This window comes from Microtus pennsylvanicus, chromosome 15 (genome assembly GCF_037038515.1).
Source record: "Microtus pennsylvanicus isolate mMicPen1 chromosome 15, mMicPen1.hap1, whole genome shotgun sequence".
Taxonomy (NCBI): Eukaryota; Metazoa; Chordata; class Mammalia; order Rodentia; family Cricetidae; genus Microtus; species Microtus pennsylvanicus.
The window spans coordinates 12,014,225-12,031,304 of NC_134593.1; the positions used below are offsets into that span (position 1 = coordinate 12,014,225).

General features: G+C 40.1%; 1 protein-coding gene across 1 annotated transcript in view; it reads right to left on the reverse strand.

The window, feature by feature from the left end:
• Positions 1-17,080, reverse strand: part of LOC142836073 (uncharacterized) — a 78,300-nt gene that overhangs the window by 22,886 nt on the left and 38,334 nt on the right. Inside the window, exons 2-5 of the mRNA XM_075950093.1 lie at positions 6,300-6,417; positions 5,414-5,587; positions 4,727-4,833; positions 1,451-1,512 (exon numbers count right to left, since the gene is read on the reverse strand). Coding sequence (XP_075806208.1) covers positions 1,451-1,512; positions 4,727-4,833; positions 5,414-5,587; positions 6,300-6,417 — 461 coding nt within the window. The remainder of the gene's footprint in view (positions 1-1,450; positions 1,513-4,726; positions 4,834-5,413; positions 5,588-6,299; positions 6,418-17,080) is intronic.

Sequence of the window (17,080 nt, forward strand, 5' to 3'; positions counted from 1 at the left end):
TAATTTCAAGCTTAGCCTTGTCTACATAATGAATTTCAGGTTAGGCTCAAAGTCAACACACAGGAAAACCCTGTCTCACAAAACCAAAATAAACATAAGAAAACAAAAATGAAATGAAACCTTCATTTATTTTTTTGTCTTGATTAAAGTCAGAGAAACTTAATGTGCTTTTAAGCATTCCTCATGACTCAGGAAGGTCATTTGAGCCACCAACTAGTGGACTGGGATTGTGGCTCAGCAGGAAAGCCTATGCTTATTATGCAGGAGGCCTCAGTCAGTTCTCACCACCACAAATGCCATGAACAGCAAACTTTATAATACAGTGACACAAAGCTGTCTCCATTACAATAATATTGACTCTCTTCATCTTACCTCTTGAGGGAAGAGGGTTTTGCATTCTCTACCTAGTGTGGTTGCCACTGGCAACTGAGGTATAAAAGGCACTGTGATGTGAGTTACTGAAAGTAAATACTATGTGGCGCTCCTGCCACTGCCACAAAGTCTCTCCAGACTCAATGGAGAAGCGGACAATTCTTTGAAATACAGAATGATGTCATTTTCTACACTCTGCCTTTTTCCAATATTTATTCCTGAATCATTCTTTGCAGCATGGAAATGATATTCACCCTTACCATGTTCTATAAGAAAAACTAAAGAGAAAAGGACTGAAGGTAGGGATAATGGGTAGGGTGCTTGCCTAGAATGCTCCCAAAGCCTTGTGCTCAATGTCTAGCTCTTCAGAAAACCAAATCAAAACAAAAAAGAAGGAAAGAAGAGAAGAAAGGAAGGAAGGAAGGAAGGAAGGAAGGAAGGAAGGAAGGAAGAAAAAGAAAAGGCAAACATGTCAGGATTGATAAGTCTTCATAAACTCAATACATTCATTACAGAATGAAGCTTTCACCCCTAAATGGGAGATTTCTAAAGAAAACAATTATACAGTAGGACAAAACTGTCCAAATTGAGAAATTGCACAGACATTAAAGAGGTCAGAAGATTTTAATTATATCATAAGGTAGGAAATTATTCAATGAAAGTTATTGATTACTGAGGTTGGTTTGTGACATAATTACATTCTAGTGACACCTACCTGTATACTGTTATGCAGTACAAAATACAAGACTTTTGTCATAAAACTCAAGGAGAATATGTATTTCTGATAATCCTATTTGCTGCAATGTGACTATGGAGGACACGTGTGTAAAGTTGATTTCTCCTTTATTCAAAGGCAGTACAGATATCAGCATTAATATAAAATAAGCAATGTTTTGACAATATATTTTCACAGTTGAAAGTTCTTTGAAATAAATTCTTAATTCTGACTTTTCAGAATATTTGAAAACCACAGAACTGCATTTATACTGGATTTCCTTAACTCCTTTTTGGGGATCTAAAATCTTTACTCTTCCTTATTTTCTTTAGGGAAGGTAGGAGCAGTTGGAGTCATTCTTACCTTCGTTGGAGTTGGCACACGTTTTCATTGATTGTTCTGATTCTACTGCAGCTGCTCCTCCACTGTGACATATGTTTAAAAGTGATCATCATTTAACTAGTCATATAAAAATACTTAGCATGTTTTCTAAATTCCTTATTTTTGAGTCCCTAATATATCTCTCATTAGATATTTACAAATAATTTTTTGAAACAGGTCTCATTATGCAGTCCAGATTACTTTAAACCCACTATATGCATCATGTTGGTCTTGAAATCAAAGAGATCTCTGTGCCTCCTGTTTTCCAAGTTCTGGGATTAAAGGCGTGGGCAACAAGGCCCAGCCTAAGAACTCTATACTAATTCTTCAACAGTTGGTGATGATTAATGACTGCTGTCCTTCCTACCTTCCCTCAAAGAGAAGAAACAGAGAAAATTTATCTCTTGATTAAAACACTTTCTCTCTCTCTCTCTCTCTCTCTCTCTCTCTCTCTCTCTCTCTTGCACACACACACGAATGATAGCAGTGCTTTTTCCATAGATTTGCTTTGAATGCTCCAGTAACCTTGTATTTCTATGCTCGTGGTGTCAGTGTTCCTGTTCCACTCATCTGCCTGCTTGTCCCTAAGGCCCCACAGTCCTATCTGTCAGAACTCTTTGGAGGTATTTTGTTGAGTACTATGCTCTAAGTGGTCAGTATGTGAAAAAGTATTTTTTTTTTTGCTTCTAAGCATCCTTCTGCCTGCATTCTTAGAAGCCATGACAGTTGTGGCACCTTCAAATTGTTTTAACAGTTCTTTCATGTGTGAATGCTGAAACCACCGCCTGGCTGTTTCTTTGTTCATAAGCCTTTTTGTGTAATCCTGAGTCTTTGTAACTCACGACCAGCTTCCAAACTCATGGAAAGCAACGCTCTTTTGTCAGCTATATTCTTCCCAGGTCAGAGCTAAGACTGCTGTACTTCAGGGCCTATTGCCAGTATATTCTGGACCAGCAGCTTTATTTTCCTAGTTTCTGCTTTGGCTGTCATCACAGTCTTGGAACTTGCCATGGGGACTTTTCACCTGCAGTGTGAACCTTGTCCAAAATAGCACCACTGCTGAAGTGATCGCCAGAAAACTAAGAAAACCTTCAAACTTGACCACTATTTCCCATGTCTTTTTAGCAGACAATGATCCCCAGTCTTACTAGATCAACAACCTAAACTTACTTTTTCATCTTCATATTTGATATGCGTTCCTGTTCACATCTGTGTATGCATTTGTGTCTGTTGATCCTAGTGCATGTTTTTTAGGTCAGAGGACATCCTTGACTGGCAGTCCTTGCCTCTTAACTTAGTTTTGAGGCAGAGTTTCTTGTTGTTAACAGCTGTACAAAGCAAGACTATCTAAAGTATAACTTTCCAGACAGTCTCCTGTCTCCATCTCCCATGTCCCTCAAGGTTCCCTGAGATTAAGATGCACACAGCATATGAGGCCCTTTCTGTGTTCTGAGGAGCTGAACTCTGAAATCTTGGGTTTGTGTGATAAGTACTTTATTCCTGAGACATGTTCCTAGTCGTGAATTCCTAAAACTGTGCTATTCCATGTCAAAGTCACAAGCATACTTTATTTGCTTCAAAAGTACCAGCTTTACAAATTTCTGTCTGTCTTGTATTAAAGGAAGAATAAATGACCTCAAATGGTTCTTCTTAGAGGGGGAACACAGGCCCTCTAACTGGATTAGAGGTTTAATTGAAAGTGCTCTGCACTCAGAAGCCTTAGTTGCATAATTAATAGCAATACACTTAGAGCCACCTCTTAATTTAGACCCAAAGTCTTCTTCTAAAAATTGAGTGTTTTACAGCCAGATAGATGGCTCAGTGGGTATACATAATTGTCACAGTAGCCAAGAATTTGAATACCTGGAATTCAACAAAAAGTCAGACACTGTGTAAGGTATCTATAATCCCAGCACTTTTATAGTACAAAGAAAGTGGAGGTAGTAAGATACCAAAGAGGCTTCCCAACCTGCTTACCTGGAGTAAGTGGCCAAGTGCCAAATAAAAATAGAAAAAATGCCTCAAATAAGATGGAAGACAAAGCCACCACACAGTGCTATACTGTGTCTTGGTTGGGAATATCAGTGCATGCATGTCCTCTGACACAAAAACAAGTACATGAAGATGAGGGATGCTAAACCATGTTTAGAATATATGGTATGTCCAAAGTGTATTTTCAATAAAAACATACACAACACACAGGCTTTACTTTTTAATTCATCTGAGTTTAAACTTGTATGTATGAACAAAAAAGGTAATCATTTAATTTTTAATGCTGAAATCATCTTAAATACCAAGTGTCCATTTTAGAGCTGCTATTTCTGTGATAAAACACCATGACCAATATGAACTTGGGGACCAAAGGGTTCATTTGGCTTATATGTCTGCATCATAGTTCATCATTAAAAGAAGACAGGGCAGGAACTCAAACAGGGAAGGAAGCTGGAGGCAGGAGCTTATAGAGGCCATGGAAGAGAGCTGCTGCTTACTGGCTTGCTCATTCTGCTTTCTTATAGAACTCAGGGCCATGAGCCCTGGAACAGCACCTCCCATGATGTGTTGGGCCCTTATCCATCAATCACTAATTAAGAAAATGCCTTACAACCAGATCTTATGGAGGCATTTTCTCAATGGAGTCTTAGTTCTTTGTACTCATTTTGGACAAGTGTCCCTATCCAGATTAGCTGTTTCAGGAGTTTGGGTGTACAGATTCACATCTGACTAACACAGTGTCAAGATAGTTCAGACAGGACAGGGGAAAATAATAGCATCTGGTAATATCATCTAATTGATGGATACCCTAAACTATTTGCTTACCCAAATTCACTTAAAGCAAAGTGAGTGATCAAAGAGACAACATGATTTGAAAAAAATATTTAAGTTGAACATATATAAGAAGAAAATATATAAGGAACAGGCTAAAAATAATAAAATTATACATTTCAGTGTTGATAATAAAGTTGACACTTTTCAAAGTAAACAACATTAATGTGAAGTTGCCTTAACAAGTAGAAAATTGCCAATCAAATCAGATTAGAAATGATCACTTGTTTTTGAATGGGAAGCTGAGCCCTGGTACACACTGTTCCTTTGTTTATGTTGGAACAGTCTCTTTTCCAGCTCACACTCCCTGTGAGCTAGTCTTTCTCAATATATGCTTATGAGTTGAAGCCATTTTCCCTCTACCATTTTAGTGTTCATTACTTAAGCAATGACACCCTCAAGAACAACACTAAGATTGTAAAAAAGAAACGGTACCTATTTGGTGTAAGCTCTGAAGGTGCTTCTGCACCGTTCTCAATTAAAAACTCCGCCATTTTAAGTTGATTTTCAAACAAAGCGAGTTTATAGGGTGTCAAACCATACTGTAAAGGAAAAATTTCATTTTATAAATTGACATGCTTTTCAAATGAAAAATGTATCACAGATTTTGAAAACAAAATGAGTCACAAAGGGATAGATTTTCCTTCAGCCCTTGCTGCAGATTCACACACACAGGGCTTCCCTTTCCTTTGAAACATCTTTCCCTGTCCAACAATGCCTGTGAACACTACTATTTCCAGAACTTCCCACAAACACTTGCTGGTTCCAAGTTTCTTAGCTCCATAGAGAGCTCAATTGCCCCTATCCTAAAACATGGAGATAGATTTCTGTTTTTTCTACAGACATTTATCTTAAAATTATTTTTTCTATTGTTTGTGTGTATGTGAAGTATGTGTGGGCCCAAGTCCTTTACTTGTTGAATTTTAAAGTAAAGCCCAAATCTGAAACAAAATGTGCTGTGCTGAGTTCCTTTAAGTTACCTACAAAACTATGAAAAACAGATTTGAAAAAAATGCTTTACTCTGAACAGATTCAGTGAGACTGCTTGAGCTTCAGAATATGGAAAGTGATCTGAGTGTCATTGCTAGAAGTACATTGTGAATGAAGTGGAATGATTCTTACCTCTGTTTTGGCTTTAATGTCTACATTATACTCCAGCAGTTTACTGACAACTGGTATGTTCCCTCTGCAAATGGCGTGGTGGAGGGCAGCATCGCCATTGGCATCTACAATGTGGGGATCAGCCCCGTGCCTGAGTAGAATAGAGATGCATTCTAAATTGTCCCGCTGGGCGGCCTGTGGGTATTGGATAAAGAAAGAGACACCGAAATCAAGAACTTTAATAAGCATTCCAACAATTCCATTGACTAGTTACCCTTGGATGAGACCAATTGTTTAGGTCATGCATATTATCCCTCTCAAGTAACCAGACATTCCTAAATTCATAACCTCCCCACCAAAGTTTTCCAAGTGGTAGAGTTTCAGAGGTGTGCCACCACACCTAGATATTAAAGGATTTCACTAGCACTGTTTGGCCTTTTTTGTAGTGGGGGAGGTTGCTTGTTCATTTGCTTGTTTTGATAACTTGATACAGGTTGAAGACACCTGGAAAAAAAGAATCTCACTTGAAGAATTGGCTCCACCAGACTGGACTCTGGGAAGCGTGTATAGTATTTTCTTGATTAAGGTTGATCTGGGAAGGCACAGCTTCTTAGGGGTGGTGGCATGACTGGGAAGGTTATCCTGAGTAGTATAAGATATCTGAGCAAGCCTTGGAAAAAGCCACGGGAAAGCATTATTCCCCCATGACCTCTGCTTCATTTTCTGCCTCAGGTCCTGATTGAACTCCTGACCTGGTTTCCCTTCATGACTGACTGATGTGGAATTGTAAGCCAATAAACCTTTCCTTTCCTGAGATGGTTTGGGCCAGTGTTTCATCACAGCAACAAAAACCAAACAAGGATAATTTCTAATCCATTTTATACCAAAAGTGTTTCACGATAGCTACCTTAATTAGGGGCGTGCAGCCTTCGTCATCCTTCATATTAATATCGGTACGGTCGTTGGATGATAGCAATGTTACTACATTAGGATGATTATGGGCAGAGGCGTAGTGAAGTGGACTCCTACAAATTGAGAGGACATTTTAGGAAATTACAGATTATTATGTAAAGGCACACTCAAGTAGACACCAATGTGCATTTCCTTCTGATGTAAAAGAAGAAACTAAAGTTTTCTTATTTACTTATTTCTCTACTCAGGTGTTCATTTTCTGTGCTAGGCATATAGCGCATGCCTGTCCCATTCAAGGCGAGTGCTCTATCACAAGCTTCACCCTTCCTCAGAGCAGCCTCTCTGGATAACAGGAGAATGCCCAGTAGATTGAACTCAGATTGGATTTGAATCCTACGCTAATCGCCGAGGGTTACTAGTTACAACATAGACCTCCTATGAACTCCACAAATCAATCTCTCCATCTGTAGAATGGGGATTCAACACTGCAGCTCTCTTACACAGTGCTGCTGTGACGCTTCAACTCACATCTTCAAGAGCACGTACAAATGCTTCCAGCACCTGACAGCTCAGTGTTGCTAAATACGATTACAATTTGTTCCTAATGGTAACAAACAGAATATTTCAATGAAGAGAAATAGCAGAATTATACCTACTGCAGATGTGAAAGTTTTTACTCAAGTATCTTTACAATATTTTAAAACTATATTCCCTAAGCTGGCCTTGAACTTGGTAATCCTCCCAGTAGGTAGGAATGCAGGCAGTTCCACCGCACCCACCTTACTCTTTATTTCACACTTTAGCATCGCTGATGTCTGCCACTTATAATTCATGATATTTTATGACTAAAATTGGCGATGTTTTTTACTTTGCTACCATACAAAATAAAAGGTCACCATGCAGTCCATTGTGCCTGACATCCAATGAAATATGACACAATCCACAGGCCCATGACACATCTAAAGGTCACATGTATCGATGTAAATTTCTGCTCTTAAGACTATGAAATGTATACTATTTAGAATAGCAATAACAACAAACAAAAATCTAAAATTTCAGTCATCAATACTTTAATTTTTTGCATTTCTCTTTGCCCAGAATTAATGTTTCTATATTTGCTGCCAACAGGGACACAACATAGTCCTCAGTCAATAGACAAAATGTCCATGTTAATATAGACACCAGGTAGTAGCAAATGGCTTTGCCTTATACCTCCATGAATTAGCACCAAAACTTATTAAATCTATCCAGAAGGAGACAACCCATGGTATCATAGCTCCCTTGCTTTGATTTTCAAAAAGTTTAAAGACAAAAATTACTAGGGATTCAATTGAGCATCATTCATTGTTTTCAATATTTAAATTTATAGAACGTCAGGAAAGCTGACTGAACAGAGAAATGTAATATCTTAAGAATGAGAGGGTCTTGAGAGCTAGTAGGTTTGTATGCTGTACAGTAGATATCTAAGTTACATGCAGGGAATAAGTGGATTGGCAGAATGGATAGATACAGCTGGAAAATTCAGTGTTTTTAAAGAATATACTTATTAAGCAAAAATACTTTGAAACAATAATTTACTGTTCTATTATTTGTATGAAGCTCTAATTTGGAAGACTGAATAACTATAGACTAAATAACCTCACAACTACAGACATGATCAAGAAGCATGTGAGCTATGGAGAATCTACTGTTGAGAGTCATTGTTTCCTGCCTATAATCTAGTGAGAAACAGGAAACAAGGACTAGGAAAGAGGGCTGCAGTGATTGTTACAACTAAGTTAGAAAATCACTCACCCTGCAAGCCTGAGACCCCAACTTCAGAACCCCCAGCACCTTGAGAAACTGGTGCTGGAGATGTGGATACAGGAGGATCCCCACATCTATCTTGCCAGCAAGTCTAGGTCAATCAGTATACTCCAAGACAATCAGTCAAACACAGCGGGGATTTTGGTGAGAGAATCTGTCTAAAAAGCTGAGGTGGAGGAACCACAGGGTGGTTCATCAGGTGAGGGCACCTACTGGCAGAGCCAATGGCCTATGTTCAATCCCCAGAATCCACAATGTGGCAGAACACAGCTGTCAATAGTTCTCTTCTGACCTTCAGACACTTGCTTGGCATGTGTGAGGCACAGGTGCACACACACATATGATTTTTTTAATGAGATGAAAAGAAGTTTTCAAAGAGAATGTCAACCATTAGCCTTCATGTATTTACCAAAACACACACAACATGTATATAAGGGGCCAGGGGACAGAGTTATAGTTCAAGTTGAAAATTTTTTTATGAAATCCCTCAGCAAGCATAAAACAGACATAAGATTTCTTGTTACTTCTTTGGGTATTTTTTTTGGCTTTGAGTTGGCTTTTTATGTGAAAATTTATCCTATGATACAATTTTCTGTGTTGCATATAACATAGCATTAAAACATATACATTAAAGGGCTGGAGAGATGGCTTGGCATATACAAGCTCTAGTTTTTCCTGCAGAGGACCTGGGTTTGATTCCTAGCACCCACACAGCAGATCACAACTGTCCATGACCCCAGTTCCAGGAGATCCAACACCCTCTTCCTATGCTTGTGTGGTACACTGAAAATACATACAGCCAAAACACTCAAACCTAAAAAATTATAAGTGTACACATAAAAAGATGTATATGGTTTCCTTAGCTAAATTCCTTTACAGCCCTCAATAAAGTGCTCTAAAAGAGACAATGTAAAGGGATTTGTAAACTAACTGAAGTTCTTTGTTTTGCTTCTCTTAAAGAAAGCCTCGGAGCTGCCCTTCCAAGGTGTGCAGGTTTCAGGTGCCTAGGAGCTTAAAGCAGGTACAAACCCAGAGGTCTCCATGAAAGAAGAGCCTTAAGCATGACATCTGCCCTCCCACAGGCTGCAGATCTGGAAGGTATGTTTCTCCCTGGTAGACCCTGACTGTCCCCAACAGCTTCTGCCCCTCCTGCCCCTCGCCTCTCCTCAAGCCCCATTACCTGCCCCTCCGGTCGCACTCGTTAACATGGTGTTCACGGGCATTGATCAATCTCTCGACTAATTTGACATCACCCACACTGGCCGCCCTTTGGAATTGGCCCACGGGATCGTACCCAATTAGGTACAAAGGAAATCGCTGCTGTCTTCTACCCAGGCACCCATGACCCAGGCATGCGGGCCACAGGCGGGTATACCAGCGAGACCGCTGAGGGGCCCGAATGGTTAGGGCATCATACTCCATATCCTCCTGCATGTTAAGGCTCAAGGCTCTACAGGCCCTCCTGGCCCTCCCGATAATCCCGCCCCTCCTCCCAGCCCTCCTGGCCCTCCTGGCCCTCACGGGCCTACTACCCCTCCCTTCCTTCCCCTTTAACCAACCCCACCCTCCCAAACCCAATAGTAAACGTTCAAAATCTGGTAAAAACTCCCCACTGAACCAAATAAGCGTCCTGCTTGGGCAGATCCTTGGTTCAGTGTGAGCTGAATTCTGAGTCACTCTTAGCAACACAGTTCTAGGGGCATAGTGATGCGCTATGACCTCACAATGGTACTCAGCAGCTGTGCACCGAGGTTGTGTTCTGTGCGTGCCCATGTCAGACTCCAGCGTCAAAAGCATACAGTGCTCAGTACATGTAGACAAATATTGTATGTTTTCTCTTTTAAGGATGTTATGGTTCTGATATGGGAACTTCAATCTGAATACCCACAGAGGTATGGAACCTAGTAAGGGACCAGGAGGGAGGAGAGGAAAGGAAAGAAAAAAGTCTATAGTGTTATTTAGCTATTAAGGAAAACTAGAATTGGATGGTTTAATGAAAGGGGGATGGGACAGAAAGGTAAAGGAAGGAAAATGGAGAGGGACAACCAATACTAAAGGTCCTTTGAAAAACTATATGGACACTGACTATCCCGGAATCTTCCTTTACATATGTGAAAGGAACCCACAGGGAGACAAAAAACAACAGGGGAGTGAAGACTTCAACTAGATATCTTGTGCCACCAAATTAAACCTCCAGTGCCAGGAACAGGTTACAGCCTGTTGAGTCATTCACCAAAGGGACCCATGGAAACCACCAAATAGCACAGGCTATTGCCAAGGCTCTTGGTTGCTCACACAACCTGATGTTAAGGTCTTGTCTCTTGAGGGAACACTTCTGTCACTGAATATGGAGAAGTTGAGCTGGTGTCTAACTATATTATTCACCTACTAACCACAGTTCACTGTACTGGAAGGTACTCTACATGCCCCTGGAGGAGAAAAGTAGTCCTCAATACCTCTCAGCACAAACCCTTCAACCTATAACCAAACCCAAATGGAAGGAAGCTCACAGATATTTATATCTAGGGGATCCAACACCCTCTTGTCTCTTTGCAGGCACCAGACATGCACACAGTGAACATACATATATGCAGACAAAACATACATAGACATGAAATATGATCTGTAGATATTGAGAAGTAATACATTTATGTAGTAAGTTTACTCTTTTAAAGTATATAACCCAGTAGGTATTTTTTTTACTATGTTCTTACAATAACGCAACCATTATTCTATTTACTTTTAAAATAATTTGTCATTTGAGAAAACCACTTTATTCATTAGCAGTTACTCTTCATTTCTCCAGACCCCCACCACCTATTAGTTACCAAGCTAACTTTCTGTTTCAAGTGTCTCATTCTGGGTATTAAAGAGAAATCAAATCATCTAATAAAGAAGTGTCTCATTCTTCAGTCCTTTGGCTACTTTCAACTCAATGTTTGTGATATTTATTCATGTTATAGGATGTATGCTTTCTCTACCCCTTTCCATGACTAGAAACTAGACCACTGTATTAACACACCACCCTTTGTTTACCTACTCATCAAGCAGTAGGTAATTGGGGTATCTCCTTTTTTTATATATATAAACACTCAGTTGCTAGTAGTTGCACCAGCAGTAATGTAGCAGGTTCCTGTTCTCTGGTATGTTTACACTCTCACATATGTCCCAGCACCTGTGCATGCTAGACAAGTGCTTTCCCTGTGACTTATATCCTCAGCATGCAACATGTACTTTTCAATTCTTAGACCATATTTTGCTGTCCAGCTGCAAACTCATATATGATAGACACACCACACACACCACACCCCTCTACCAAGTGCTGGGATTGCAGAGCTGTGAAACCAGGACTGACTTATCTTTTGTATTTTAACCATTTTAATGATATCAAGTATCATCTCATTGAAATTTGATTTGCAACACTTGACGGCTGATGGTGTTGAACATCTTCCAGTGTGCCAGTGGGACATTTGGAAATCTTTCCAGGTCCCACAGCATGTGGGTGAGGTTCAACCTGCAGCTGGTAAGGGACAGACAAATATGCCATGTAGATGAAGATTGAGTGCAAAGTTTTATTAAAAGGGGAGGTGTAGTGGGGAGGAAGGGATGGGAGGAAGGGACAGAGAGAAAGAGAAAGAGAGAGGGAGGAGGGAGAAGGAAAGAGGATGAGACCTGCTTGCCTCAGTGGGGGATAAAGAGAAAAAGAGAGAGAGGGAAGGAGGGAGGGAGGGAGGGAGGGAGGGAGAGCACTAGAGAGACTGAGAGTGAACGGAGGGTCTCTTAAAGGGACAGGATACCATTTGCTATATAGCCAGGCAGATGGTGTGAGGTGCTGTGTGAGGGTGTGCCTGAATACTAACAAAATTTCTCTTCAGATCCATTTATTGCCCTCTTTGTCACTGGGCTGTCATTCTAGTGTTGAGTTATAAGAAATCTTAAATTATGAAGAAAATTCCCTATAGGCCTATATATGGTTATATACAACACATGAGAATAAATCAAAGAACAGGGGATATATAATGATTTCTTCTGGACCCATGTATGACACAAGCTCACACTACCCCCAAGCTCATGCACAGCCCTATGTTTTCCTTACTAGCTAGCATTTTACAAGCATTTGCTTATTTAGGGAGGGAGAGAAATATAAGAAACACTTCTGTTTTTAATTTTTAATGGAAAGAAAACAAGGGAAAAAGCCATTGAAATGGCTCTGCACCTAAGACCATATTCCATACAAGCCTGATAACCTGAATTCCATTCCTGGAATCCATAATAGGAGAATTAAACCAACTCCCTGATGGTGTCCTCTGACCTCCACCTTATCTTTCATCTTTCATACACACACACACACACACACACGAGAGAGAGAGAGAGAGAGAGAGAGAGAGAGAGAGAGAGAGAGAGAGAGAGAGAGGCGCCAAGGATGATCACTGCTTATTGGCCTGTGCTCTATGGCTTTCTCAGTCTGTTTTCTTATGGGAATGAGGACCATCTGTACAGATTGCTGCTACCCACAGTAAGCTGGACCTTCCTACATCAATCATTAATCAAGAAAATGTCTTCAATGACTTGCCTACAGGAAAATGTAACAGAGAATTTCCCTCCTTCTTCCCACATTATGTCTAGGTTTGTGTCAACCTGGCAAAAATTAACCCCCACAGCAGCACCCAAGGCTCAGGTGTTACTGTAGAAGAGGGAGCAAGAAAGGGTGTAAAAGTCAGAGTTGGGGGAGAATTGCTGGAAACTGGGTCTTCAGGAGAGGACACAATGACTGCAGTCAGGAATTCCATGCAGCCATGTTTTCCTGCAGCAGAGCTATATAATACTGGGGCTTCACCACTCCAACATTCATTGAGAAAGGCTCATAAGGTCCCATCCCTCTATGCGGAACTATGAGAAGTTAATGGAGGGTAGGTGAGGGATCAGCATAAAATTTTTACAGAGGAGAAAATGCAGGTAAACCATTAACCAACTGTTTTTTCTCTCTACCAAAATATTTAGTGATATGAATAATATTTAGCACTTGGGCAGTAGGACTGGTTGCCACCTTAAAAATCCACCAAAAAGCTACTGATGCCATAAAGAGTTTTAAATGAATGATTTCTAATTAATGTATTTTAATAGAAAACTCTTAAATATGCAAACACTTTAGTAAATTTTTGTCAGCATTCAGAAAATGCTCTTCTTTAAAATTTCTATAGGTTTTTTTTTTTTCCATTCTTCCTGACATAGATTGTGAATGTCGGCATACTGATCCTGAAGGAGGTGCTTACAAGGAACAAGGATGTACTTGAGCAGAACCTAGACAGAAAAGCACGAGTAATATCCTCAATCTCAAAGGCTTTAGAAATAGGTTAGCATAAGCCAGTAGGGCAGATTGAGAGCACCACTCATAGTTGAGAATAAAATTATGTAAGTACTCCTACATTACAAAATGAGAAGAATGCAATATGCTTATGTTTGCACCCAAACTTTGTCATCATCTACCTAAATGCTGGATAGTTTTCCATTGTTATCTAGTCAACAACCATGTACTAGGACAAGCAGTAGACTCACGAAATGATCCACTGTTCAGCAACCATATGATATAACCCTCCCAAATCAGATGGACAGCATGTCCACACTGGTCATATTCTATGTACATGTAGTACAGGGAACTGCTGGAGCACACAGAAGGCTTATGTGTCAGACTTGGGCCAGCACTATAGGCTCTAAGGTGGAGAACAGTGAAGACAAAGTAAGCCAGAAAGACAGAGGCAGTACCTGCAAACAGCCAGAGGTGAGAAAGCACACATCTGGTGGGAAGCTACAGAGAAAGAAGTGGATGGGGCAGTTGGTGAGAGGTGAGGATGAATAACTGGATGATGGAGGAAGGTAATTGGTTAATTAATAAAGAAACTGTTTGGCCCTGATAGGTTAGAACATAGGTGGGTGGAGTAAACAGAACAGAATGCTGGGAGGAAGTGGAAGTGAGCTCAGACTCGATAGCTCTGCTCTCTGGGGCAGACGTGATGAAGCTCCGACCCAGGATGGACATAGGCTAGAATCTTCCCGGTAAGCGCACCTTGGGGTGCTACACACATTAATAGAAATGGGTAAGAATTAGCCAGTAAGAAGCTAGAACTAATGGGCCAGGCAGTGTTTAAATGAATACAGGTTGTGTGTTGTTATTTTGGGGCAGAAGCTAGCCAGGCAGCCGGGAGCTGGTGGCAGGAATGCAACCTGCAGCTCCCACAACAGAATGGCTGCCCAACGTGTGGACAACTGTATCCACATAAAGCCTGAGACAGCTTGGGAAGTAATTCTAGAACAAAATGAAAGCATTGCGCCTGGTTTCTCGGTTCTGCTCTGCTTGCTAGAGGCAAGCAAGTGCTCTCATCTAAGAGAGGCTTCCTGCCTCAGCTTTAGCTGCAAACCTTGCAGCTCTTTTAAGAGATCCTGCCACGAAACACTTAAATGGTGTTGATGAAAGCCGACTAAATGGTTGTTTGTTTTCAGCAGTAGCAGGGAAAAAAATAATCTGTGTTGTTTTAAAATGCCGGCTTTCTGGGCCATCCTGCCAGGGCAAACTCTGACTGTTTGAGGCAGGAAGGTCGACTACAGAGAGAAGACTTTTGTGTTGGCTGTAGAAATAATGCTGCAGCTTACTTGCTGGCAGGGACCTTGAAACACCATAGACTTGTGGCAATAAATGTGGCTACAATGGTACCTCCTCAAAGAGGCTGGAAAGCTAAGGAATGGGCGGGATCCAGCCGTCAAAGCCACGACTTTAGTCCTACTGATATTGCTTGGCAAATTAAAGACTCAAGTGGTCAGAAAAAGAGAGATATACAGTAAAGAGAAATTCAAATACAAAGAAAACTTCTAAATGATTTACAGTGTGTTAAAAATGTGCAGGCTAAAAGTTGAAGTGCTTAAAGTAAAAAAAAAAAGGAAGAGAATTGTTGGGTGTGGTAGTACACACCTTTAATCCCCAAACTTGGGAGGCAGAGGGAGATTGAACTCTGTGACTTCTGGGTGTGGTAGCACACGCCTTTAATCCCAATGCCTCAGAGGTAGAGACAGGCAGATCTCTGAGAGTTCAAGGACAGCCTGGTCTACAGAGTTATTCCAGGTCAAAGATACAGAGAACCTCAAAAAGCAAAAAAATAAAAGTAAAAATAAACAAAATAGAGGTTAAAATAAAGTGCAGAAAGATGGAAAATACACAGAGAATTTTGATACTGTATGCTATTATGCTCTGTTTGAATTGCTTTAATGCTGAGGAAGGAGCAACAGCTGCTAAAAGATATTTGTTTATAAATGCTGCTGAACCAATCCAAAAACAAATATTTTGAAAATACCTTGACATCAGAATTTGGATCTAAGGATATGATACTTTAAAAAAGAGATTCTTCCTTTCTTTTCACAGAAGATGACACCCTGTGAATTGCTTCCATCCCAATATGGTATGATAGACCACTCCCTCCTGAAAGGTTGCTGTGAACACCCTCAAAAAATTACTTCACTCAATTGATGACTGAGATGAACCTAACACACAGGTTATACCCTGAAATATCTGATTAACAGCACCCCCCCATACAGCAGGAAGCAGTTTGGAGAGAAATAACTGTGCCCATATTCCCAAATATTGTTTATAAATGTTCTTTTACATTTAAAGGGGGATTTTATATAGATATGAATAATTTACATTGATATGGATTTTGCTTTAGTGATTTAAATTTAAGGTCAATTTTGTTATATGTATATGTATTTCTGATCTTGATTAAGGTATTATGATTGTGTAGTTCGCTTAAAAATGTAATGTATATAGGTTGTTAATGGATAATCATAATAGTCAAGTTTGTAGTCATGTTAGTTGAGATTTTCTAGATGTACATAGATATATTTTAGATAGGCATTTTTCATATCTTTCAAAGATTATAGAATATGGCATTTAAAATGTTTTAATAACTTAGGTTTTTTCATGAAAATGAGACACTCTGCTCCTGGCATCACCAATCTACATCAGGAAGAAGATGGGCATCGAAGAGGACCCTTATAGAGTTTGATAGCCATTTGGGCAAGAAACTGCTCTTGCCTGGACTGTTGCATAAACTGGACACAAAGAACCCGCAGAGAGAGGACTGCTGAACTTGCCTAAAGGTGAGATGATCTTTTGGGGTTCCTGATTCATGAAAGAGTCTGCAAGACATTCTGCAGGACACAGCAGATAGTGACCGAACTGCCTTTGAAATTTCCTGCTTCATGGAAATGTCTGCTGGAAACTATGGGCCTGAAGGCCGAAGATGGATGCTCCAACAGTACAGAGGAACTTTGGGTGACTGTCCAGGCAGCAAGATGTCTCTGTCATTTCTAGAGTTTTGAAAGTTGTGTATTTTTTGTTTGCTTAGGTAATACTGTATTCTTCTGGAGTCTTTGAAGGAGTTAAAGAATAACTAGATAGTTATAGTAATAGTTTTCCATTGTTATGATAAAAGATAAAATAGATATAAATATTGTAACTGTAATTCTTACTTGATAACTGTTTTGTTATATGTAATTTTGCTATATTAAAGTTAAAGCCTTCCTTTTTTTGTTTAAAGAGAAAAAGGGGAAATGATGGAGGAAGGTCATTGGTTAATTAATAAAGAAAGTGCTTGGCCCTGATAGGTTAGAACATAGGTGGGTGGAGTAAACAGAACAGAATGCTGGGAAGAAGATGAAGTGAGCTCAGTCTCGATAGCTCTGCTATCGTGAAGAAGCTCCGACCCTGGATGGACGTAAGCTAGAATCTTCCCAGTAAGTGCACCTTGGGGTGCTACACAAATTAATAAAAATGGGAAATCAAAATGAAAGAATTAGCCAGTAAGAAGCTAGAGCAAATAGGCCAGGCAGTGTTTAAATGAATACAGGTTGTCTGTTGTTATTTCAGGACATAAGCTAGCCAGGCAGCTGGGAGCTGGTTGCAGGAATGCAACCCGCAGCTCC